This window comes from Malus sylvestris, chromosome 15 (assembly GCF_916048215.2).
Source record: "Malus sylvestris chromosome 15, drMalSylv7.2, whole genome shotgun sequence".
Taxonomy (NCBI): Eukaryota; Viridiplantae; Streptophyta; class Magnoliopsida; order Rosales; family Rosaceae; genus Malus; species Malus sylvestris.
Window position 1 is genome coordinate 46,631,349 of NC_062274.1, and position 26,531 is coordinate 46,657,879.

Consider the following 26,531-nt stretch of genomic DNA (forward strand, 5'->3'; position numbering starts at 1 on the left):
AAAACCCCACCAATGACTTTACATTTTACCCATAACAAGCCAAGTCTGTAAATTACAGTTACATACACAAAAGTTATTTAATAAAATTACAAATTCAGTGTTATAAGTTTTTTAATGTTAGAGGTGTTCTATATGAAATTTATCTAAATGACAAAGAGAAAGATTCAAACATAATTACGTAAATAATAGCAAGTGATCATTTATCACAGTGGTGGAGATGAATGTTGTCAGTGTTGCCCTTACGGCGTGGTTCGAACCCTTTCGACTCTCTAATTTAACATCTAATTTAATAAATTTATCGTTTGACAGAAGAAAAATATGGTTAACTGGGTTCGAGGGGAAGGGAGGAAAAAAGGTGGGAGATTGTCGATGTGAGGAGGGCTAGAAGACTGTTTGATTTCACTATACCACTAACTTATTCATGTTGTTACAGTTAACTTGACTATAATTTTTGTTTAGCTGCATGCTGCAAAATCACAATCACAATGTATGTATAAAACAAATATTAAAATCACAAAAATATCTTGTCATGCATATCTTCTATATATAAAGCCAGGGTTTTTTAACAGTGATTTTTGGGATCACAAGCTTCATAAAAACAAAGTGCACAGAAATGTCCTTTAAACAAAATACTTCAAAAGCAGTTCAAAATAATACATCAAATGTGGTAGGGGTATTTTCGTTATATAAACAGTGATAAACAATGTTTTTAATATTTAACTTTTTCATGTATAGTGTTTTTTTAAATTTTTTTTTATAATTAGTACCTCACAAGGGGTTAGTAATAATATGATTCAATCAGTTATTTATTAAATATTATTTTCTCAATTCTTAATGGAAATTCAATAGAATGTAGATCGAAATTGAAATATTGATTTTATTATGTGGATTCAGCTGCTTTGATTGATTTATAAGAGGTTTCTTCTAGTATGATATAATATTATTCATCTAAAACGTGTAAGTCGCACGTAACACGCTGTGATTCAAAAAATATCTTCTCACGGGTGCATGAAGGCTAGTCGAATAAGTTACAAAAGATTTGCATGCAGTCTAATATCATGTAGAACAATGTATTGGATTTTCATCCATGTGTTGAACGTTCAGAACTTCCAATCCTCTTAATTTGTAATAACTCCGAATCTTTCTCTTCTCGATAAAAAAAAATTTAAAAAAAAATTACAAAAGAAGAAAAGTATGGCATGTGGGACCCCACCCCACTGCAGCACCAATCCATGTGAGTGGAAAAAAATATAGTTTAGCGCGAAATTAGACCAAAAAGGCGTGACCCCACTACAACGTTCGGAATTTAGGAACATTATTATTATTATTTTTCTCAGCTGATATAAATAATTCAAAAAAGGCTGAAAAACAAAAGCTCCGCTCTGCCACGTCGACTACCCGTTACTTTGTTGGCGGCTACGTCGGAAAAGCATTTTATTTTCCATTAATAATCTAACGTTAGAACTTTTAATTAATTTAATAAATAGCCTTTTTTGGTGAAGATTAATTAATTACACAATCCAATTTATTTCCTTCTACGTCGCCGTTCTGGCTTCCAAATCCAAAATATTCTTGCCGAGTCGACCACGTACGAGATTTGTAGGGATTTTTGAAAATCCCAACAAAGAAAAGGAAAGCAGTAGACAAAATCCTAAATAATTAAGAAAAGAAAAGAGAAAGAAAGAAGTCAGAATATAGTTCACAGTGTGAGTGACAGATTTCCACACCCAGAAGAAACAGAGAGATCATTAAACAAGCACGACTTCTGAAATTGCTTTTTGCAGAAGCACTTTTCTCTTCCGAAATCTCGCTGATTTTACTTCTTCTTCTCTGAAATCCCTCTCTCTCATTTGGGTTTTCTGCATTGCCATATGTAAGTTATTTGTGGGTGGTGGGAAGATTCTGGAGAAAAAAAGTTGATTTTTTTTAAAATTTTTTTTGGTTTGTGGGTTTTGAATCAGGTAAAGGAAGAATCGAGAAGAGATATGTTCACTGAAGGACTTGATAGAAGCGCCCTTCGTTGGGTTAGAGAGGTTTGTGAAGATAAATCATGCCCTCTTTCCTTTTTTTTTTTTTTTTTTTAAGTATAAATAAATAAATAATAAAGTAGAGTTTGATTTATACTGTTGTTTGGGTGAATGCTGCTTCTTGTTCGACTGTGTTTAGGAATTTAGGATCTGGGTTTGTGTTAATTTTGCATGTGTGCTTCAAAGTCAGAAAATTTTGTTCTGAATTCTGAGATTTGGATTTATGGGTTTTGTTGCTTAATCAGAAGGAGGAAGTTCCATTTTCGGGTTCTAATTTGCGGCCTAGGATTGATCCGATTATGCACATTCGCAGTGGTAGTGGCGGCAGGGGGTTTGGACTCCCCCCTCCGTCTAAATTTAGAAGTGGACACTTGCCCTCCAATGCCATACCGGTTCGGACAATTCCAGCTGATGGGGATGAGAGTGGGTCTGCTTCTGATAATGACAGAACCACTGATTCAGAAGATGGAGTTTATGGTGGCAGGTACTCGCTGGATTCGTCACCGCAAGATGATAGGGTTCCCAGTGCTGCTGCTCATAGGTATGGGAAGCCGTCGCAAGGGCAGACCAATTATGGCAGTGATTATACTTATTCAGACGTCAGTTCCTCCATGGACACTGTTGTGGGGAGACAGAAACCTGTGGCAGAGAGATTGGTGAGGGGAGCGAGGAAGTATCCAGTCGCGCAGAATGGTTATACGGAGGACGAGTCATCTGATTCGGCTGCAAGCTCCGAGTTTTCTACTTCACAAGCCGGAGGAAGCATCAAGAGTGGGTTGCCTCATAATAAAGCCTATGCTTCTGAGGGTTATGCCTCAAGTGCACCTTCACGTAGGAACTTGGAAAGTGCTGCTGAAAAGGTTTGTGAATTTATATCTTTAATTGTATGTGGATTGTTGTTTGACATCCAAGACAGCATGCTATCACTCACACTCCCACTTGAGATTCTATAGTTATGCTGACTAAATCATTGTTAGTTAATAACTGTTGGATAACATTTCCTTTTATTCACCCCTACTAAAAAACAGTTGGTAAAGCTAAAATTGGTAAGGCAAAAGTTTTATTTATGTATCGAGGGACTTTCTATCTAACAGACCAGCATTGCAGCATAATAACTTTTAAGGTATCTAAATGGTGTACTACCGCACTGATACTCTTTCTGAACCTGTCCATTTTGCAGAATTTGCATTCCACAAACCTGCAGAGTAAAAAATTTCCTGATGACGATGTTCCCAGTGCACCACCCTTTTGTGGTGCAACTCAGGAAATTAAACAGGATGATGAGAAAAGTCCTACTAGAGTGCATAGGACACCGCGTGCTACTTCTCCATCTGAATTCAAAACAACCCCCGGTAAAAAGCAGGATGGCGTTACTGGAAATGGGAATCTTGAACACTTTGCAAGGTATGCATATTACTGCAGTCCTATTTGGAAACAATGGCATGCATCTGTGCTTATGTTGGAAAGAAACATGAAACTTTTTGTTTCACAAACTTAGTACTTGAAGCATGCTGCTATTTTACATTTCTTAGTCATACAGTTTGTCACATAAGTATGTTTTAGTTTCGGTAACTGGACCAACTTATGTCAATCTCTGTTCACAGAACTACAACTAGTTCTGAAGCTGCTGCGCCATCATGCCCAGCTCGGCTCCCAACATATTATGCAAGGTATCTCTAACCAATGCCATAATTGTACTTGGTTTTTAAGTTTAACCTTTGTTTCTGCCATCTAAAATTTATTGACTTTATGTGCCATAAACCAATATCAGTGCTCTAGGGCCATGGCATGGTGTTATTGCATATGATGCATGTGTGCGTTTGTGCCTTCATGCTTGGGCAATGGAATGCATGGAAGCTCCCATGTTCTTGGAAAATGAATGTGCTCTTCTACGAGATGCATTTAGGTGAGTCCATGCTCTTTATCACCTTATTCTCCTATCTTAAACTTAATTTAGACGGCTTTTCATTGCATTCTTATTAGACCCTGTATAATTACATGTCTGTTGCCAGTTTCGTGATCAAATCCTCGCATGAATTCATAGTCTAAAAAAAGTTATGCAACATAGCAAATTAATATAATTGAGTTTATGGTTTGACTAAGCCAGAAGTGAATTAGGATACGATGGGTTTTGAGATAAAAAGTTTGAACCTTATGGGAGTTCATTGATGTTGACATTGTTTTTTATCAGACGATTAGTAAAATATTTAGTGTTGAAAGCTTAAACTAGTACAGTGAATGATGTGAAAAACTTCTTTACTTTTATCTTTTCCACCATTGACACTCCATCTCCTTAAAACCTTGCTGTCAAACTGTAGTTTACGACAAGTACTTTTACAATCAGAGGAAGAACTGTTGGCAAAGCAGACTTCAGAGCTTGCAAGTGAGAAAGCTGTTCCGAAACCAAAGAAAATTGTTGGCAAGATGAAAGTGCAAGGTAGCATCTAACGCCTGTTTTTAAATTCTTACTATTCAAGTGCATGGTTACGAGATCATTCTGAATTCTTTTTCATTGTACAGTGCGCAGAATTAAAATGGGCCTGGACCCACCTACTGGCTGCAGTATTTCGTCTATAAGACCACCAGTAATCAAACTGGAATCCATTCGTCATCATCTCTCCAGCTTCCAGTCTACAATTGCTTCTGGATGGCAAGCCCTTCGAAAGATTCGAGTTGCACCTCGGGTACCTGCAAATGGTTCTTTTTCACGTCAAAGCTTGGCGTATGTGCATGCTGGTACTCAGTATATAAAACAGGTGTCTGGACTTTTGAAAACTGGTGTAACAAGTCTACGAGACAGTTCGTCCTCATATGAAGTTGTGCATGGTATGAGCATGGAAAATTCAACTCTCTCTCTCTCTCTACATTTTATTTTGAAATGCCCCTTGTACCACAGGGATTGATGATAAAATTTCATTCATTCAACCTGCACCATCTCTTACAATATTCTCGATATCCCACTTCACAGGGAAAGATCTATTGTCTTCAGGAGTATAATTGATAGTGTGCAACCTTTCGTACAACTTAGATGAAGGAAACCCATAAATAAAGATATAGAAATATGCAATGAAACTCCACGCCCTAGTGCTTCCTAACAATTGTTGTACTCTAATCTGTATATCGAGACTATCTTAAAGCCTTAAAGGTTTATGTGCTTATTCTGTCATTAAATCATAGATTTAGTTTATAAGTGTTTACTTTAAACTGTGACTAGCATATTCTTGTATCCGTAACTTATGGCCGCTTATGAGGGTGCCTCATTTTGTTTCTTTTTTGCATGCTACAGTTTTCTGATAGTCTGCTGTGTTTGTACTTTGTAGTGTATATAACATAATTCTTTCCAAATGTCTTTCATGAATAACTGGAATGTTAACCTTCACTTTTAACTGGCATCAGAAACGTACTCTTGTTTGTTAAGACTGAAAAGTTCAACTGAAGAAGATGCCATCAAGATGCAACCTGGATCCAGTGAAACTCATGTCTTGTATGCTCCCTTGTTCTTATTTTTCTAAACTATATCTGCTTGAGAAAGTTGAGAAAGGTACTGACACCTCTTACAGCTTTCCAGATAGTTTGGGAGATGATCTAATAGTCGAAGTCTTTGATTCGAAGGGAAAGCATTTTGGTAGAGTCATTGTTCAAGTGGCAACAGTTGTTGATGACCCAGTAATGCCTTCTTAATCCTTATGGTGGTAGCCTTAGGATAAATAAAAACTATAATGGTTCTGGCAGAAAGGCTAATTTTATTGTTGATTGCAGGCTGACAAGCAACGCTGGTTCTCTGTCTATCGTGAACCAGAACATGAACCTGTGGGAAAGATGCAGCTATCTACATATTATTCAACAAGTTCAGATGACAATCCCAAGGTGTTTATTTGTTACTTTAGTATCCTTAAAGATATATTAGCCTTGTGTATTAAGAGTTTCTCCATTTGTTGTTTCATTTATGAATTAGTTTTTTTGTAATCTAATACAATGGTAATCCTTAAGAAAAAAAAATCTTAGTTTAATTGTCATACAAGGTTAACTACACACTTGTATCTTGACGAGTTTAAGAAGTGGATGTAGAAATGATCGTCTGATTGCTTTTTGTTATCAGGTGTTAGGATCTATAGATATGTAGTATATATTTGGGATGACTGACAGGACCTTAGAAGAGAATCTCTTCAATTTTAGTTTTAACTGGTGCATAACAGTATTTAGCTCAAGGGTTTCTTCCAATAGCAAAATAATGTATACCCTCATTAAATATTGTGCTGTAATCTTCTAAAGATGAAGGAATGATAAGATTTTAATCTTTTCTTGAGTGATTTCTCGTAGTATTCCTCAGCAATGTATATTAGCCACCATGTTCCAGTCCTGGGCCAAAAAAGGATCAGGAAAAAAAACAAGAAAGGGGAAGAAAGTATATAGTTAATTATTTGTTTATTATTTATAATTTTAACTTTAATATCGTACAAAGAATGATTATTAATCCATTAGCCGAATGTGGGAACATGGATACTTCCATTATATACGATGTATTGCAAAATGCCTTTTGTGATATTGGTTTTGCTTTTGGGGTTCAGTGTGGCTCTGTTGCAGAAACGGTTGCATATGACCTTGTTTTAGAAGCTGCTATGAAGGTTCAGCATTTTCAACAAAGGAATCTAGTGGTGCAGGGTCCATGGAAATGGCTTTTAACTGAGTTTGCAACATATTACGGTGTTTCTGATGTATACACCAAGCTGAGGTAATGGAATGTTGTTGGATTGATAGCTTGTTTCTGTTAAAATGATATGCCCATGTGAATGATTGTTATAAGCTGCTTCTTTTTGTTCACTGGTTCCATATCCGAGTCATGCTCCTAATATGAATATCTCGATTAGGTATCTCTCTTATGTTATGGATGTAGCTACACCAACAGCTGATTGCCTCAACTTGGTGTATGATTTGCTAAGGCCTGTTTTGATGAAAGGCCACAACAAGAGCATGCTGAGTCACCAAGAGGTATTCTTGAATCATTGTTGCTTTTGATATTAACTTTTATGTTGTGGCATGCTTTTTGCTTATTGCATTTTACTTTCTTGTCATTTCTATTCTAACAAAATTCTAATACTTTTGTTTTCACAGAACCGAATCTTAGGAGAAACTAAGGATCAGATTCAACAAACTCTTGCTCTAGCTTTCGAGAATTACAAGTCCTTGGATGAGTCATCTCTTTCAGGAATTATGGAGGTCTTTCGACCTGCGACTGGGCATGCTGCACCTGCATTGGAGCCTGCTGTCAAACTTTACACGCTTCTTCATGATATCTTGTCTCCCGAGGCGCAGACTGCTTTATGCCACCATTTCCAGGTTTGAGAAACTTCCAGTTTATTTAACAATGATTTGCGTGGGTGATGTACCTATTATTTTCCCTAATTGTTTTAAGTGACTGGCCAGGTTGCTGCGAGAAAGAGATCACAGAGGCACTTAGCTGAGACAGATGAATATATTACCAGCAATAGTGATGGTATATTGCTTGATAGTTTGAGTATGGCGACTGCTTACCAGAAAATGAAATCTTTGTGCCTTAACATTAGGGATGAAATCCACACTGATATTGAGATCCATAATCGGCATATACTCCCCAGGTACACACGCGAAACCGTCAAGTGATACTCTCTCCAATATGATTTCATTTTTTTTTTTGGCAAAATATTTTTCCATTGGAGGCACTATCTAGTATTTTTAAATAGTTGGCTTGTTTTATTGTTAGGAAATGATGATAAAAAGCTATCATTTGTGGTTACATTATTGAAAACCTACGCCAATTGATATTTTGACATATGGTGCTGAATCTTGTGTTGAGGTCTGACGTCTTATGTATATATGATCCTGTTCCTGTCAAACTATCTTTAGCAAAAATAATTATTTTATGTGCATATGTGCTCTGAGGTGAAATTCTTATGCTATCTGCTATACACTAACGATCCATTGGTTTAACTGAATAGCTCAAAATAGATAAACACTTCCCCTATCTCTGGTCAATGGATCTTGCTATGGAATGTGAGAGGACGCCCCTTGAAAATTTAGGCCCTAGGTGAAAGGAAAACTAGAAATTACCCTTTTAATATTTTATATATAGTATGAATAGTGTCAACTAAATCTCCATATTATTAAGAAGAGTTTTATTAGTCATTTTCCTCACATTTTGAGATGCAAAAATCACTGATTTAAGTCTTCATTAACATTGTAATATATGCTATAGTTTGTTTAATATTTCTTACGACATGGCTGATCATAGTTAAGATATTAATTTGATTTTCTTTGTGATTGTGAAAATATAGAAAAGCTGTATCGTTTACTCGAACCAGTGCAGTGGTTTGTTTGGCTGTTTGATGTTGGACAGATATAATTCCGATGCTTTATTTTTCATTGCACAGTTTTGTAGACCTCCCACATCTGTCAGCATCAATATACAGCACAGACCTATGCAGTAGATTGCGTGCTTTCCTCATTGCTTGCCCCCCAACGGGTCCTTCATCCCCTGTAGGGGACCTTGTTATAGCCACAGCAGATTTCCAAAGAGACCTTTCCAGTTGGAACATCGGGTAATGTTAATTTTGTTGCTACTACTATTGTTAACACTTAATTATATTATTTGGTTTGCATAGTCCTAATTCATTTTCTTTGTTATCTCAGTCATATTAAAGCTGGAGTTGATGCAAAAGAATTGTTCCACCTCTATATTATGCTGTGGATTCAAAATAAGCGTGGGTCTTTGCTCGAAGCATGCAAATTAGACAAGGTACTTATGTTATTAAGTGTTATTGTATATGACATTTATCTCAAATGAGTTGGTACTCTTTTTTGTGGTGGTTTATCGACAATTTTATACCTGCATCTTTGGAGGGCTATGCTAAACGATGCTTCTAAAGATATCCTCACTCGTAAAAACTGGTGTACGTTCAATAAAGTATCTAAAGATTATACACTTGCAGGTAAAATGGTCAGGAGTTAGGACACAGCATTCAACAACTCCTTTTGTGGATGAAATGTATGATCGTCTGAAAGCAACTTTGAGTGACTATGAGATCATCATTTCCAGATGGCCTGAATATGCCTGCATTCTGGAGAATGTAAGTCGGATTCCTTGTGTCTCAAAGTCTTTTGTCTACTTTAGTTTTTCTCATCACCATCGTTCATTTTGAACTTATCCAACAATTTATTGTTGGACTTACACATATGTACCACATCATGAATGTGGAATCCACCTTCTTCATTCATTTGCTTAATTAATTAATCTCTTTCCTACTTTAAACATGATGGTTAAAGAATGGAATACAGAGCTATTTGTTTTGCTTAAGGAATATGACATTTAGTCTTATAACAGTCTTGTTCATCCACATATTTTTGTATCCAGTTTATGACAAATAATCGTTTCCTTATTTTATAACTTTTGTTTTGTTTTTGGTTTTCTTGGAGGTTTACAAATTGAGTTTCTTGTCATCCGGTTATGGCTTCTTATTTTCTTGGCTTGCTTAGTTCAGAGTGAATCTCTCTTTACGCATAATTTTTGTCTTTATATTCAACATTAGAATATGAATCCAGAAAAGTGTACTTGTGCGTTGTGTTATCATATTAGAAATAGAAATAAATATACATATATTAAGCTTGTTTCGTAATTTCAACTATGTTTCAATACAAAGGCTATTGCTGATGTCGAGAAGGCGATCATAGAATCTCTAGACAAGCAGTATGCAGACGTCCTGTCACCATTAAAGGAAAATTTGGCCCCAAAGAAATTTGGCCTCAAGTATGTTCAGAAGCTTGCCAAAAGGTCTGTGAGCGCCTATACAGTCCCTGAAGAGGTTAGTTGACTATTAAAACTTTGGGGTTATCTTCAAGTGTGTATTCAACGTTTTAAAAAATAAAACTAAAAATTGATGATTGCATTTCAGTTGGGAATTCTGTTGAATTCGTTGAAGAGAATGCTTGATGTCCTTCGTCCCCAAATCGAAGTGCAGTTCAAATCATGGGGTTCCTGCATTCCGGATGCTGGGAACACAGTTCCTGGAGAGCGTCTCAGTGAAGTCACTGTAATGTTGAGAGCCAAGTTAAAAAATTACATACAAGCAGTTGTTGAAAAACTTGCAGAGAATGTGAGTATCATTGTGGTTTGCACCTTTCTGTTTGAATTAGTTGTTGTGTGATAGTGTTACAAAATTAACGAGTATATGTTAAATGAAAAAGAAGAGATGATCTGTATAGATAAGATGGATATAAAGGTTAAACATGTTAATTACCAATCTGTCATGATGTACAAAATGCCTAATTTGTCCATTGAAGAATAATTAAAGCGTGTATTAATGCATATTCTGGTGTATAAAGATCTGAATTACTGGTATATTCGTGTAACGATCTGAATTACTTGACCAATAAAAACTACTCGGCTTCTGCACGTGTTTGCAGTAAGCAACCACTATCTGCTTCCATTCAGTACCTGTGTGGATGCTTAATATTATTAAGTAGTGATTTTTGTCAAGTGTCACTGATTTTCATGTTTATTGCAGTCGAAGTTGCAGAGTGCTACAAAACTGAAGAAGATTCTGCAAGATTCAAAAGAAACCGTGGTAGAATCTGATGTGAGAAGTAGAATGCAGCTTCTTAAAGACCAGCTGGCAACCACAGTTACTCACCTGCATACTGTTTTTGGGACTCACGTCTTCATTGCAATTTGTCGAGGTTATTGGGACCGAATGGGACAGGTAAATTCTTCAATCTAGCATTTCAAGAATCCGGGGCTCTGTGCTGATGCTTTTGCTCATCTAATGTTGGCTTTTTTTTATCTGTCGCAGGATGTTCTGAGTTTCTTAGAGAACCGAAAAGAAAATAAGTCGTGGTATAAGGGTTCTCGCATCGCTGTCTCTGTAAGTAGTGGTTGAAACCTTCCAACCTCTTTGCCTCCTTTTCTTCTTGGTATGGTTGTTTCCATTCTAATGTGCAACCTTTTTCGTATTTGCAGATTCTGGATGATACATTTGCATCACAGATGCAGCAGCTGTTGGGGAACACACTGCAGGAGAAGGACGTGCAGCCTCCTAGATCCATAATGGAAGTCCGGTCTATTCTTTGCAAGGATGCTGCCAATCTGAAGGACAATACCTACTATTTTTAGGTGCAAGTGTATGAGGTGGGGAGACAGATTGCCATTCTGTATCGACATGTATAAGCCGGGTGCTGCTTATTTTTGTAGAGGGAGCAAGCAACTCGGCTGCTCTCGAGTCACAAGAGAACTCAATGTTTCACATGTTTTTGCTCGAAAATATAGGATTGATAAACAATTTTTGTATTGGCCAAATATTGGCTTAATATTTGTGTTAAAATCAAGTTGAATCTTAGAAATCTAATCAGTAAAATCCTTGTGAAATGAACAAGTCGTTAATCTTACGAGCAAGAAAATCCTGTAAATGGTGTTCATCGGTTGGCTTGCGAGCATCGACAAAACATGTTCAAAGTACAACTACCGTTTCAATGCACACCAACACGAAAAACGCAAAGGCATATCAGCGCAGATGAGGTACTTTTTGTACATCGAATAGAAGATTCAGAATCAAAATTGGATCATTAGCGGTGAAAGCGATTACAGTTTAAGCACGTATTAGAAACGGATTAGAAAACGGACTTGATAACTTAAACAGAGCCCTACCATCCTTGATGAATTCAAACTTTCATGACAACTCTGACAAATTCCATTTAACTTGTGAACGTCAAGACTCGAGATACATAAACTGCAAAATCCAAGCCGCACTTACATTACCTCGCATCTCACTTCGTCAAATAGGCTCAAAAGAGCATACATTACCTCGTATCTCATTTCAACTATAACGAACTCCTTCACCACGTACAACCTCACCAATGCGGTAAGCTTTATTAGCTCCATTTGCATCCTCAAGTATTCTATGGACTGCCTCTCGACTCACAACAAGAACCATCCCAACACCCATGTTAAACGTTCGCAACATTTCAGCCTCTTCTATTCTTCCGGCCTAGGGTTAGAAATAAGGACAGTCAGAAAACTAGATTACATAGTTTCAAGATGACAGCTCAAAGCGACATATCTAACAAAAATTAGAATTCCAAAATTGGTTGCCGGATGGAATATATTTGTACCTCTTGGATCCATTTGAAAACAGCTGGGACTTCCCAAGAACCATTATAGATGACAGCGCCTAGGCCTTTCGGAAATACTCGAGGAATATTGTCCGTGAAACCACCCCCTGTGATGTGGGCTATCCCCTTTACGCCTCCCTTACTGATAATGTCAAGAACCTGTTATTGGTGCATGGAAAAAAAGAGGAGAGCGTTTTCAGCAACTAGCAAAACACTAGACAAGCACAAATGCAAAAGAATTGGAAGTGGGTTAGCTTTCACCTGCTTAACGTATATCACAGTTGGGGCCATTAAAGCTTCACCTAACGTAATATCTTCCCCAGGCAAGTGATCCTTCAGAGAAAGACCACTGTGAGCCAGAACCCTGTAAAGATATACCAGAAAAATTCTTGAGGTTGATTGCTTCCGTTACATTTAGTATATGAAAACCACTACACACAACGTTGTTTGAGCAGCACCAACCTTCTCACGAGAGAGAAACCATTAGAATGAACCCCACTGGAGGGTAAGCCAATGAGCACATCTCCAGCCACAATGTTTTTCCCATCAACCACTGCATCTTTTTTCACACTTCCAACAGCAAAACCACTGAGGTCATACTCACCATCTGCGTAAAAATCTGGCATCTCTGCAGTCTGAAAATATATGCAATTCAGTGAGCCCTCCATTAGCCAAAATATGTGTAACACGTGTACCAAATATAAGCACAAACACCATATATAAACTAATTAACCGCAAGAAGACATGCTTGGCATATGCAATTCAGGGATCCATACATTGTCAAAGTATTAACAACACGAGCGTGAAAGTAAAATGCTATACATTCAAATTAACTGCAAAAAAAATGCTTGATATACATATTAACACAAGAATTGATTATTTAGCATACCTCTCCACCTAAAAGAACACAGTCAGATTGTTTGCAACCATCGACAATACCTTTTACAACCTAGAAAAAGGTAAAACAAACAAAAAACGGGAGTAAGCTTCAATTAGTGATATGTATTTACACAACCCAAGAAACTCAGGCACTGTGAGCTCTACCTTTTCAGCAAGATCAACATCGAGCCGGCTTGTAGCATAGTAATCAAGGAAAAATAACGGCTTAGCACCAGAAGTAACAATATCATTGACACTCATAGCAACCTGAGAATCGAAACTGATTTAGAGCAGCAGTTTTCAACGACACATTGTGTACCACATGACAATTCATTCGAACAAAATTAGCATTACCAAATCAATACCAATGGTGTCGTGAATTCCAGTATCGAAAGCAAGCTTAAGCTTCGTCCCGACGCCATCTGTGCCGGCAACAAGGTATTTATCATCTGCAATCACCACAAAACTTGATCAGCGCGAGTAATCAAAAGTTCAAACAAACAGTGCACAAAAAATTTCATCACCCAAGTACTAAAAAATTCAAACAGCTAGCATAATATTCGTACCGAAAGGGAAAAGACCCCCAAAACCTCCAATCCCAGGAGCCATTTTTTTAATTCGCCGAACAAGTTCCGCGCCGGCGTCAATATCCACACCGGCGCCCTTATACGTCAGACCGACATTCCCGCTACCACTTTCTCCGGACTCGTTTTTTGAAGCTGAAAGCACGTGGATTTTCCGGGAAGTTTCGGCGGAGGAAGACATGGACAGGGCGGAGAAGGCAGCGGAGTGAGACCCAGGTGGGAGTCTGCAGAGTTGGGTATGGGCGGGGTTGGCGTTGGAGAAAGAGGGTCTGGGCGAAGTGGGAAAGCAGCGAGAGAGCTGAGTGTTTGGTTTCAAGGAGGAGACCATGGCGACTGAACAGCTGAGTTTCTGCCGAGAGCGACGGAGCTCAAAAAGAGAGAGTGGCGGGAATAAAACGCGAGTTGAAGCTCCAGCTAGGGTTGTTGCTGTTGTTTTGTTAATTCGCCCGTCAACGAAACAGCTTTTGACTTATGCCTTATTTACCTTTTTACCCCTGTAAGTGTGTAACTAGTTTGGATTTTGGAACTGTATGGTCGTCACATATCTGTGTCTCCTTTACTTCTTTGTATTGTGTTTCATTTAAAATGGTAAGGATTGTCTGCCCTCCCACTTTCTATAACTTTTTGTTTGTATAGTTACGTTTAAGTCACGTCAATATTTTATATTACTATTTATTTTTGTCTTATTATTTCTATAAAAAAAATAATATAAAATGTTGACGTGGTTTAACCGTGACCATACAAAACAGGAGAGCACGTGAAGTGGGAGGGCAAACAATCCTTGTCCCATTTAAAATTGACTTGCGTGTTAAAAGTAGAATTTTTTTATATAGGGTCTGTTTGGTACTCTAATTGAATCGAACTTTTTAAACTCAAAAATAATTTTTAAGTTTTAGGCTTTAAAAACTTGTTTGGTATGACTATTTTTAAAAAGGAAAACTAATGAAAAGGGCTTGAAAACTTTGAGTTTTAATGATAAAGACAAAATAAAGGGTAAAATAAATAGTACCATATTGACTTTTTAGTGTAAAAATGTGGTTTTTCGTTAAAATGAACAGTACCGGGAGCTTTTCGTTAAAGTTCCCTTTTTAAAAACTGAACTCAAGACTAATTAAAAAATATAGTTTATTCTCTAAAAACATAAAAAGTGAGTTTTGAAAAATTTTAAACTTAAATTCAATCCTTTCATTTCTCTCACTCCTCCTCCAAATCTCTCTCTCTCTCTCTCTTTTCTTCTTTCTCTCTCCGCTCTTTTTTACATTTCTCGTCTCTCTTCCAATGTGTTGTCTTCATTCTCTCAGTTCTTTCTCTCACTTCTCTTCATCTCTATCTCATATGATCATCTCTTTTCTTTATCTTTCTTTCAATCATATTTTACTCTCTTTCCTCCTCTCTCCTCTTTCTCCTTCTCCTATGGCCCTCTCTTTTTATATCTCTTTGTCTAGTTTAAGTCGTAAGATTTAAAAATTTTAAATCGCAAAACAATCAAGTTTTTGAGTCTTAAAGAAAATTGTTTTCAAGAAATGTTTTGAGAAATGATAAAAAAAATTTCAAATATAATACCAAACAAGCCCTTAATTTTATAAAAATTGTGAAAGCATACATGTCGCTTAGTTACTTCTTCATCTTAGTCCTAGTGCAAGTGTGGCTTCCACATCAAATTATAAATACGTCTCTAGTTTGTCAAGACATCACCGAGAGACTAGACAATCAATCAAACAAACAAAAGACCTGAGTTGAAATGATTTCAAACCAACGATGCAATGTGTGTGACTAATTTTGAAAATTACTTGAAACCTAAAAAGTCTAAAACGTAGTTGGCCCTATTTTTAACAATCACCATATCTCCTACCATCCTTCACCACTCTTCAACATCCCTAATTTTTCCTATGTATCTTCTACGTGTAAAAGGCTAAACAGAAAAGTCTGCGGTACTATTCTTTTTAATGAAAAATCATATTTTTACATTAAAAAGTCAAACCTGGTATTATTTACTTTACTCTTTATTTTGTCCTTATCGTTAGAATTCAAAGTTTTCAAGTCATTTTCATTAGTTTTTCTTTAAATATTTGCATCAAAGAAACATAAAGCACGTTAACGTTGACTTTTATTTTTATCAAAGTGACAATAAAAACTGGAACAAGAAAAGTTGTGGTTCCGTCAATCCTAAGATACAATCACGAGTTAAGTTGACCTTAAAATCGAACCAGGATCCTCTCCTGAGCAATTCCCTAGGGATCCTAGGGATCCCGCCATCTTGTCTGTTCATTTTATATCGTGCGGTCAGTTTTCGTTAGGTACTATTCATATTTGAATTTTAAAATTTAAATTTTAAATGATTTCTGACCGCACGATATACGATGAACGGACAGGATTGCAGGATCCCTAAGATCCCTAGGGAATTGCTCGGGAGAGGATCCTGGTTCTTAAAATCAACTATACATAAGCCACTCCTTCATGACTGCTTACAACCTCACCAATGCGGTAAACATTCCTGTCCTCCTCAAGTATCCTCTGTGATGCCTCCGGACTCACAACAAGAACCATTCCAATTCCCATGTTAAAAGTCCGTCTCATCTCAGCCTCTTCTACTCTTCCGGCCTTCTGGATCCATTTGAAAATACATGGAACTTCCCATGAGTCTTTATAAATGTCCGCTCATAGGCCTTTCGGGAACACTCGAGGTATATTTTCTGTGAAACCACCCCCTGTGATATGAGCTACTCCTTTCACACCTCCCTTGCTTATTAGGTCAAGGACCTGCATGTTTTTGTGCAAAGCAATAATAAGTTAACAAAGAGTTCAATGATGGGAGCATTTGCACTCTGATTTTCAGCAGCTAGTTATTTAGTTAAACACAAACATGTATCTGCATAGTATAATAATGGGTTTGATCGATGTCGACCCTACCTGCTTAACATATATCACAGTCGGGACCATCAAAGCTTCGCCAAATGTAATACCTTCTCCACCAGGCAGTTGGTCCTTGAGAGAAACCCCAGCATCAGCCAGAACCCTGTAACAATATGAATGCAACAGTAGTAAGATAGGACTATTCTGTCATGAGTCAGCAAGTCAACCGACCGGCCAGCGAGACAAAATTTAATCGCATATTGCAAGCTACTTGCTATAGACTACAATAGTATCGTAGCTAACAAAAACTGAATGTTAATTTTTTTTTTTTTTTTTTTTAATTTGTAATAGGTTGAAGCACCAACCTTCTAACAAGAGAGAAACCATTGGAATGAACCCCGCTGGACGGCAGGCCAATGATGACATCTCCGGGAACAATGTTTTTCCCATCAATGATGGAATCCTTTTTCACAGCTCCAACAGCAGAGCCGCCCAGGTCATACTCCCCGTCTTTGTAAAAGCCCGGCATCTCTGCAGTCTGAAAACGTACACAGTTATCAGCAAGACGTGTATACCTTATAAAAAAGTTTGTATAAATTAAGGATTGCAAACATTAAGATTTATTCTCCATGTTCGGAAAGATTTAATCTCCAGCTCACAGAGTCACAGGGCAATTAATGGCGCAATTCAAAAAGACTAGTTAGTTACGAATACCTCTCCGCCTGAAAGTTTACAGCTGCAGCCGGATTGTTGGCAACCATCGCGAATACCTTGTATAACCTAAGAAAGAATATGGAACAAACGACGGTGCAGTCGGTGGGCATGGTAATGTATTTATTAGGCACTTTGTCTGTGAACTCTACCTTGACAGCGATATCAACATCAAGGCGGCCTGTAGCAAAGTAATCCTGGAAAGATAATGGCTTCGCCCCACAAGTAACGATATCATTGACGTTCATGGCAACCTGAGAGTTGAACAAACCAACAAACGAACAAATGAAAACAGAATGAATAGAGTCGGGTTATCGGAAAAGCAATTATCAATGGAAAAAAAATATGAATATTAGAAACCCAGGTGGTAGATTACCAAATCAATGCCAATGGTATCGTGAATTGCAGTCTCAAATGCAAGCTTAAGTTTAGTTCCAACGCCATCCGTCCCGTGAACAAGGCACAGATCATCTGTTGAGGATCATCACCATACAATTACCATTACAAACAGCATACAACAAAAATCAAACATTAATTAATTATATACATTGATTAATCATACTTACCGCCGAGTATCTCATCGTGGACAATGCCTCCAAAGGATCCAATTTCAGGAGCCATGGCTTTAATTTTATCAACAAGCGCCGTTCCAGCATCTATATCTACACCAGCATCCTTGTACGTCAGGCCTCCTCCTCCGGCGGCCTCCTGCTCCGGAGACAATACGCGCCTGCTCCGCGAAATTTTACCAGCTGAGAATGATGGTGAAGACAGAGAGATAAACCCAACTGACGATGGCGGCAGTCTACGTAGATGGGCTCCGGAGTAAGAGGATCTTAGCCAAGATGCTTGGGAGGCGCTGATCATGCCGTTGGCAGCCATTGTAAATTTGTAAGAGGGAGGACGACCGTTGTCTGCGGAGCAGAGGTCGCACTCACCTGATATCACACGAATGACAAACCCTAATCCACTCCTAAAGTGACTAAATTGAGTTCCACTCGCTAATCCCGATTGTGACGGGAACACGAATGATATATTACGTGTTTTAATAGAAGTAATGAGAAATTTTATTTTTTAAGTTATTAACTTTTTAATATACATATTCCATCATTTGTATAGTGATACACGATTTATCATACCGTGTACCGATTATATTAAAAAATGTCTCCATCAGTAGGGGCGCCGACACGACACAATCTAACTTTTCGATTTTTGGGTGGGATCGTCCCAATAAAAATGGGGCAAATCCAATTTCTTTTGTAATATTTTATGCACATTAGACAACAACCGTCCAAACAAATATAAGAATATTAAATTAGACAACAGTCCAAACAAATATTATTTATTTTTATGTTCAATAAGGAACAACGTACAATCAAAGAAAAATAGTGCTAATAATAGATCTCAATAAAAACCTTCTTGGAAAGAAAACCCGAATGAGGGGGAAAAAAGATCCCGCATCAACAAAATTAAGAATTCAACTTATCCTCCAATAGTAAACCTAAAATTACATCGGAAAATTTTTCAAACCAAGAAACTGACCGTTCCAACGTTAAACCCCGTCGGGCTAGTCGATGAGCCACAGAATTGACCTCTTTTCGCACAAATTGTGCCTTCCACTGCTGGAACGGTTGTAAAAGTGTACGCCATTCTGAATAGCAGCAATCACCAACAAGGCCATAAGGTCCATGATTAACATTCACACCATTCTGAATAGCAGCAATCACCAACAAGGCATCACCCTCCAATATTACTTTTTGTGTCCACCATTGTTGAACGAATAGCATAGCTTCACGAGCAGCTGTAGTTTCCACCAATAAAGTGGTTGTAATCCCCTCCAATTTTAATAACGCTGCAGCAACAAACTCCCCATCCGTATCCTTGATGACTATTCCGACTCTTCCCACTGCCCTATGTTCATCCCATGCACCATCAAAATTGCATTTGAGCCATCCCTCCTCCGGCTTTCTCCATTTATGAACATCAGCAGTTTTAGTCTTAGGCTGCACGACATTCCATTTCTTAAACTCTAGTAGCCAGGTGTGTGCTTTAATTGGAATTTCCTGTGGTGCTATCGTCACACCTTTCCAAACCAGCTCATTACGAGCTTTCCAGATGTTCCATAACAAAATAAGCACTAATTCAAAACTCTCCCGTGATAAGTGGTAAACTAAACGAGCCAACCAACCTTGTAACCCAATATCTCCGTGTTGCATAGATGGCAATCCCAATGGACTAGAGCACCATGTCGCCTTAGCATGAGGACACCGCAACAGTACATGCTCAATCGTTTTAGGTTCATTTCCACAAAATACACAACCATCATCCATAAGTACTTTTCTCATCTTTAAGTTGACTCGAGTTGGCAAGGCATCTAAGCAAGCCCTCCATATGCAAATTTTGACCTTCCCTGGTACTTTAGCACGCCACAATGCCTTCCACAGGAACTTGATCTCTGCTGACATCTCGGAATTAACTGGAACATCTCCACAAATTTCACTACATGTACGAGCAACAAAATATGCACTCTTTGTTGTAAAATGTCCTCTGGGTTCTTTAATCCAAATCAACTCATCAGGTGAACTAAATAAACCCAAATGAGGACTGAAAATAAGAGTGGCCTCTTCAGGACAAAAACATTTGCGATACCAACTGCATATTCCATCGCAGCCGATCCGTCTCAACCATCAGAGATCTAACCGTGAGGTTACGATGCACTCCTACAGGCAGCGGGCTCAAAACTTTAGCATAATTTTCTCTCGGCAACCAGTTATCCCCCCAAATCTTAACCTTCAAACCATCACCGACCCTCCATCTAGCCCCACGTTGAATCAGTACTCTAGCGGCTACTATGCTTTTCCAAATGATGAATTTGATTTTATTGGAGCACTGAGAAAATCCATATTAGGGAAATACCGAGCCTTAAATACTCGAGCCACAAGAGAATGCGGTTGTTTTATAATACGCCAACCTTGCTTGGCAAGCAACGCAAGATTAAAGGCGTACAAATCTTTAAAACCCAACCCTCCCTCACCTTTAGGCTTGCACATCTTCTTCCAGCTCACCTAGTGAATGGGCCTCTTACCCACCTCTTTCCCCCACCAAAATCGGGCAACCATTTGATTCAATTCATCACAAAACGTCTTTCGAAGCAAGAAAGTCTGCATGGTATATAGGGGCACCGCCTGGGCCACTGTTTTAATTAAAATATCTTTACCAGCACTGCTCAACAAACTCCAACGCCACCCATTCAATTTCTTTCCAAAGCCGATCTTTAATATATGCAAACGTCTGTTTCTTTGACTTACCAGTGTATACCGGTAACCCAAGATAACGATCATGGTCAGTAACTCGAGTCATACCCATGCAATCGGCAAACACCTGAGCATCCACTTCATTCACATTTGCACTAAAAGCCACACAACTTTTGGGCAAATTAACAGCTTGACTCGATGCCAATTCATAAGTGTGCAGTAAATTCTTCAATTCAGAACACTCCTGCAAAGTACTTCTTGCAAAAATAAAACTATCATCTACAAAAAGAAGATGATTTATACTTGGCGCATCATTACATACCTTGACCCTTTTTATCCGACCTTGGGCTTCCTCCGCATCCAACAAGGCCGGTAAACCTTCTGCACATATCACAAACAAGAAAGGAGATAACAAATCCCCTTGTCTGATACCCCTCTTAGGTTAGACAAAACCCACGGGTTCCCCATTAAGCTTGAAGGAGTAAGAGACTGACGTGACACACCGCATGATCCAAGTAATCCATTCATCAACAAAACCCAATCTTTGCATAATTTGATCTAGGAAAGACCATTCAATGCGGTCATAAGCTTTACTGATGTCTAGTTTCAACGCCATCACACCATTCCAACCACTATTCTTTTGCTTCATAAAATGTGCAATTCCGATGCCACCAAACAATTATCAGAAATTAATCTTCCAGTAAAAAACGCACTTTGTGATGATGAAATGATATCTGACAATACTAGTTTCAGTCTATTTGTAAGCACTTTGGAGCAGATTTTGTATATGACGTTACACAAACTGATTGGCCGGAGTTGATTCATGGAAGTTGGGTCTACTTTCTTGGGTATAAGAGTTACGTGCATATAGTTCACTTGCCGAAACATGTACCCCGTGGAAAGAAGATGGCGAACTCCCTCACATACATCATTACCAACAACTGCCCAATGTTTCTGATAGAACCCAGGCGTCATTCCGTCCGGCCCAGGAGACTTAGTCGGGTGCATTTGGAACAAAGCATCCTTTATTTCTTCATCAGAAAATGGCAACAAAAGCCCATGATTCATTTCATTTGTAACTTTCGGTACAATCTTGCTTAAAATTGCCGAAGCGTCTACTACACCTGTTGAATCAAACAACTTCATGAAATAATTAACAATTATTGACTCCATACCCTCCTTACTTTCGTTCCACTGCCCATCCTCAGCAAATAATCCTTGCAACCCATTCCTTCTCTGAGGTCGCGTTGCTTTTTGATGAAAGTATCTGGTATTTTGATCCCCAAGACGCAATCAGTTGTCTTTGGATCTCTGGCACCAAAACACCTCTTCCTGAGCAAGTAAAGAATGCAGGCGAGTGTACAACTCATGCCTTTGAGCAATAGTAGTGTCTGTGAATGGTTTCCCAAACAAATTTTGCAATTTATCTTCAGTTACAACTATTTCCCCATGAATGGACCGTTCAGAGCTCTTCACCCATTTTAACAAATATTATTTATTAAATAATAAAGAATATTAAATTTATTTTTTTGTGTAGTTCTCATTGTACTGCTTTCAAGTATTGTAAATCGGCACTTTGATACCCTTAGTTTTCTTCGTCTCACTTTCATACTTAAAGTTACGATTTGCTCATAAAATCATACTTTTTGTTAATCTAGTCGTTAAGTCCTCCATTAAGCAATGACGTGGCAAGACTTTGGCCCCACCAAAAATTTAAAATTAGTCAAAAATCAAAACCCTTTTTTATTACTAAAGAAACATAAATATTGAAAAGTTAAAAAAAAAAGGGAATTGTTATTCTTGAAGTTTTAGGTCTTAGGTGCCAAGGATCACACTTCAGAAGTGATGCCACACCTTGAGAGGCCCTAATTCTACCATATATTTTAAAAACAAGCCCTAAAGTGGGTAAGAGAGAGACAAACCTAGACTTAGGTTCGAATGGTTAAAGTTATTGATGCACAAAATCAGTGAGGACTTTGTTACAATAGAAAGTGTCAAGTTTGTGACCTTCACTAGATTGATCCGGTCACTGGTGTGGATAAATATGTAAATGGATAGAGACAGGGAAACAAACACAAGATGTACGTGGTTCACCCAGATTGGCTACGTCCATAGAGTAGAAGAGTTCTCATTAATTGTGAAGGGTTTACACAAGTACATAGGTTCAAACTCTCCTTTAGTGAATACTAGTGAATGATTTAGTACAAATGACATTAGGAAATATTATGAGAGAATGGTTTCCCTTTATAGAAGAGAGTTTCTAGCTTTGTTCTGACATTGACATGTGTCGTGTTGTGATTAGCTTCTGATGTTGACACGTGTCGCGCTATGATTGGCTTCTAATGTCGACACATGTCATGCTATGATTGGCCTCCTGGTTGGAAGGAAACTCTTCTGGGTCCTTGACGGTATAACGTTGACCGATACTCAGTAGTTTCAGGATTGGTCAAGTATGGTACAAACAAAAGCCAAAGCTAGAGAGGTCTGTTTGGTACGTCTCTGTCGAAGTAGAGCATACATTTTGGTGGGACCCAGTTGAAATTAGGTATCACCGTTCCGTAGACTCCAGCCGAAGCTGAGTCTATACCGTTCTCACATTTGTGGTAGTAATCAGATCCGAGAATTTGGTAAACTTATGTTCTCTACATTGCTATTTCAGGAGCTAGTTAGAAACAAGGAATGACAAGAAAAATATTCTTCAATCAAAATTTGATCGGATTTATAAACTTTAGAATCATACTCATTCATAGATGTAATCATGGTATGCTTAAGGCATCATAATTAGAAGGTCTGTATGAGCAAGCCAAAGAGCCATGGAATCCTCGTTCAGGAGGTATTTCCGTTTGTAAAGCTTCGGGCATAAGTCTTCGAGTAAAGATTGTGGCAGAGGCTTATTCAGCTCTTCCATGCCATTGTTGGCTTCAATAGTTTCAAGTTTCTTGATAGTCAAGTAAAGATTCAAGTCTTGTACCCACATAAAGTGGTTTCTGTCAAGAAATGTCCAAATCAGTGAAATCGACCTTGTTATGGTTCGACAATCCACTGAATGGAGGGAACAAGATTGTGATTGGTGCTATGGAAAATAAAATATCCATAAGCATCAAGTTTAGAACATTCGGGTTCCAAGACATGGTTTACATGAAAAAATTTGGGTTTTCATGGGTGTATTGTTTTATGAAAACTTCAAGTTTCAAAGACACTAAATTTGAAACTACAAGTTTGAGTTTATTTATGAACTTCAGGTTCATAAAAAAAGAGGTAGCTATAAGAACACATAATACAATATACAACTAAGTGTAGTGGATTTGGGTTGCTTCAGGAACTTAAGTGTGAGTGCTTCAGGAACTTAAGTGTGAGTGCTTCAGCAATACGAAAGGGAGTCAGCAATTCAAAGAAAAGAAATAAAGTATTGAATCGTTAATGTCCAAAATTGGACTTCATGCCATTAATTTTGGATGTCTTGTCAAATTAGTGGACTGCTGATCACTTTAATTAATTCAATAGGTCGGGACCATTCGAGGTCGATCGTAGCTACAGGCTACATGGAAAAAGTAGGCCCAAATTGAGCTCGGGGAGGCCACATGGGCAGCCCATGTGTACTGTTCTAGCCGCGAGTTGCAACGGGATGGGTTGAGAGGTAACAGGCCCAAAGCAAAACAAACAACAAAAAAAATGAAGCCCAAATGGGATGAGCCTGGACAAGGCCCAAACAAAAAGAAATGGTCGTGTCTGGTCTGGTTGGGTACACCCAGCAGCAACTGGGTGTGATCTTCGTTGGACAAGACGGTGGCCTTGCCATATTTGGCGATGATTCAGACCAGACGAAGATTGGGGATGTCAAACCATTGCACAACGACGGAGAATGATCTCGGCATCAGAGAGGTCCAAAAAAATCAAAGATTCGAGTTGAATCTCGAAGTAGCCCAACGAAATTACGACTGGAATTTCGTGGATTTGTCATCGGAGACGACTAATTTCACCAATGAACGACGATTGCAGGTTGTTGGCGTTGATGAATTTGAACTTTGGGCTCTGCAGGTGGTGGCCCAAATCGATTCGGGAAGGACAAGGTCGTCGTTCTGGAGCCCCAATGCTTGGCTCCGTAGCTTATCTCAACTCTAAAAGCACAGCTTGGCTTGCGGGCAACTCGGCTTGGCTCAAATTTTCCCCTTTTATTTTTTTTTTAACAGATTTTAGGGTTTTCAAAACCACAAAAAAAAAGAAGCATGCTTCTATTTTATTTCGATTATTTGACTCATAAATTTCACATAGCGATTTATAATTGCGTAATGCATGAATATATATATTGACAAATATATGAACATATACAATCTCTATCGGAAGGAAAATATAAATGTAGGGGGTTCATGCATCATGGGGAATGTTTTCATATTTCACGGTCGTTTCCAATATCTTAATTTATTTTAAAAGAACCTGATTGCCAGAAAACAATTGAGAATTTGAATTTGTAAAAGATCATTCTCAGAAAGCCAGAATTGCATCTCCAATACGTTGTATCACGTTTAACATAGAAAAATTAAATTAGCTTGTTAATCAATTTAATAAAATAATAAATTAATCATAAAAGAATGATTAAAACGTAATACTTCAATGATTGAAGAATAAACTCTCTTTAGCACAACGTCAAAAGCGTGCTGATAACGTGTTATATGAAAGATATATTTGTGAAAACTAGTTCATTTAAGCAACATCTATGCATGTTATTAACAATTAAAAGGCTGAATCATGGTTGTACGCACTCAAAAACAAAACTTAACCCATGAAATTCAAAGCCTAGTAGTTATGGTGAACCAAGACTTAACTCAAAATAATGTGAGTTGAGAAATCTTATACCTTTGTTGATTCTTCTTTACATAAGCAAAGGCTAATCACGCAAGAGAGAGGGCATTTATTCCTTACTTCTTATCTCCATGGATTTCTTGGAGGAGGATGGATGAATGGATTCTCCAAGTTCCCAAAATAGAGAACTTAAGTCTCTACACCAAGGAGAACATTGATGAAAATATGAGTGGCCTAGGAGGAGATAGATGCTAGTAATCTCTCCCTAGGGTGGCCGACCTTCATTAGAGAAGAGAGAGCTTTTGTGTTCTCTTCTCTTCCCTTAGAAAACCCTAATTATGAAAATGTTATAAAGTCTTTTATATAGTCCCTTCAATTAAGTGACCAAAAGGAACCAAAACCCATTTCCTTTTCTATATGGCCGACCTCTTTGTGCCTTTGGGCTGTTTGGGCCCTTTGGAGTTTTTAGTCACTAAGTTGTCATACAACTTATGTTAATGGGCTTGACATTCAACTCCCATTGGGCCTTGAGGCCCAAAACAAACTCGAGGTCTATAACGAACTTATTCGTTTAATTAATTAGCATATTAATTAATCATAGCCATAAACAATCAAACCATTTAATTATCCTTACTCATCTCCGTGGTTTCTTCAATCTCTACCTTACTATGTATACAATTCATTAGGTTTCTTTTAGCGAGGTAGTGGGCGATTAGAACTCTTCAAATCGATTGTGAATTAAAACTTACTTTCAATTCTCCCTTTAGTGATTATACACCTTTAGAGCTTCCACAAACCATGAATGACACCTAGCAGTATGTCATGGCTACCCAAGCTAATCAGAAGAGGTGAAGAACCTATTCAGTTTAGGATTACAATGCAATACAGTCTTTCTCTAATACCATACTCTTGACCACATTGTTTGGTTTGATAGTTTATTCATGTCTATTATCAAATATGATTCTCTTATATGATTACTTTGAACATGATTTCGAACGACTTCCTAAATCTCATTCATACTCTAGTAAGAGATTCTTAATCATATCATAGATTATTCTCCCTCAAACGGTTTGAAGGTTAGAGATCTCTTGTTGCGCATTCACTTAACTCCATGGCTAAATGGCTTGACCTCAACTATGCCATGGACACCCTCTGATGGAGTGATTTTGATATAGTCAAAGATCAAAGACCTAACCACAAGACAACTATGATGCCTCAGGTCAAATGACTACTTTGCATTATCCCAACCATGATTTCTCATGTGACATGAGTATGAGAACTCCTTG

At 38.0% G+C, this 26,531-nt stretch overlaps 4 protein-coding genes across 4 annotated transcripts; 1 reads left to right on the plus strand and 3 right to left on the minus strand.

Annotated features, from left to right (window-relative positions):
* Positions 1-1,555: 1,555 nt before the first annotated feature.
* On the plus strand, positions 1,556-11,428 carry LOC126605415 (uncharacterized). Its single transcript, XM_050272813.1, has 23 exons — positions 1,556-1,873; positions 1,962-2,033; positions 2,273-2,887; positions 3,208-3,431; positions 3,632-3,697; positions 3,799-3,933; positions 4,346-4,464; positions 4,548-4,853; positions 5,424-5,511; positions 5,588-5,693; positions 5,787-5,894; positions 6,596-6,759; positions 6,896-7,016; positions 7,140-7,364; positions 7,452-7,642; positions 8,435-8,602; positions 8,694-8,799; positions 8,993-9,130; positions 9,701-9,862; positions 9,953-10,153; positions 10,565-10,759; positions 10,850-10,921; positions 11,017-11,428. The coding sequence occupies exons 2-23, from the start codon at positions 1,986-1,988 to the stop codon at positions 11,167-11,169; spliced, it is 3,711 nt and encodes a 1,236-aa protein (XP_050128770.1). The 5' UTR covers positions 1,556-1,873; positions 1,962-1,985; the 3' UTR covers positions 11,170-11,428.
* A 292-nt stretch (positions 11,429-11,720) lies between these two features.
* On the minus strand, positions 11,721-14,064 carry LOC126605417 (phosphoribosylformylglycinamidine cyclo-ligase, chloroplastic/mitochondrial-like). The gene is made up of 8 exons (XM_050272815.1): positions 13,610-14,064; positions 13,398-13,492; positions 13,209-13,310; positions 13,054-13,113; positions 12,627-12,799; positions 12,426-12,528; positions 12,165-12,323; positions 11,721-12,040 (listed from the first exon to the last, which is right to left on the minus strand). The coding sequence occupies exons 1-8, from the start codon at positions 13,953-13,955 to the stop codon at positions 11,870-11,872; spliced, it is 1,209 nt and encodes a 402-aa protein (XP_050128772.1). The 5' UTR covers positions 13,956-14,064; the 3' UTR covers positions 11,721-11,869.
* Positions 14,065-15,647: 1,583 nt separating this feature from the next.
* On the minus strand, positions 15,648-18,183 carry LOC126605420 (phosphoribosylformylglycinamidine cyclo-ligase, chloroplastic/mitochondrial-like). Its single transcript, XM_050272817.1, has 7 exons — positions 17,758-18,183; positions 17,568-17,662; positions 17,344-17,445; positions 17,195-17,260; positions 16,846-17,018; positions 16,538-16,643; positions 15,648-16,387 (listed from the first exon to the last, which is right to left on the minus strand). The coding sequence occupies exons 1-7, from the start codon at positions 18,071-18,073 to the stop codon at positions 16,286-16,288; spliced, it is 960 nt and encodes a 319-aa protein (XP_050128774.1). The 5' UTR covers positions 18,074-18,183; the 3' UTR covers positions 15,648-16,285.
* A 100-nt stretch (positions 18,184-18,283) lies between these two features.
* Positions 18,284-22,573, minus strand: LOC126605418 (uncharacterized). The gene has a single exon (XM_050272816.1). It carries the CDS (start codon positions 19,654-19,656, stop codon positions 18,661-18,663), a length of 996 nt encoding a protein of 331 aa, XP_050128773.1. The 5' UTR covers positions 19,657-22,573; the 3' UTR covers positions 18,284-18,660.
* Between the last annotated feature and the right edge of the window lie 3,958 nt (positions 22,574-26,531).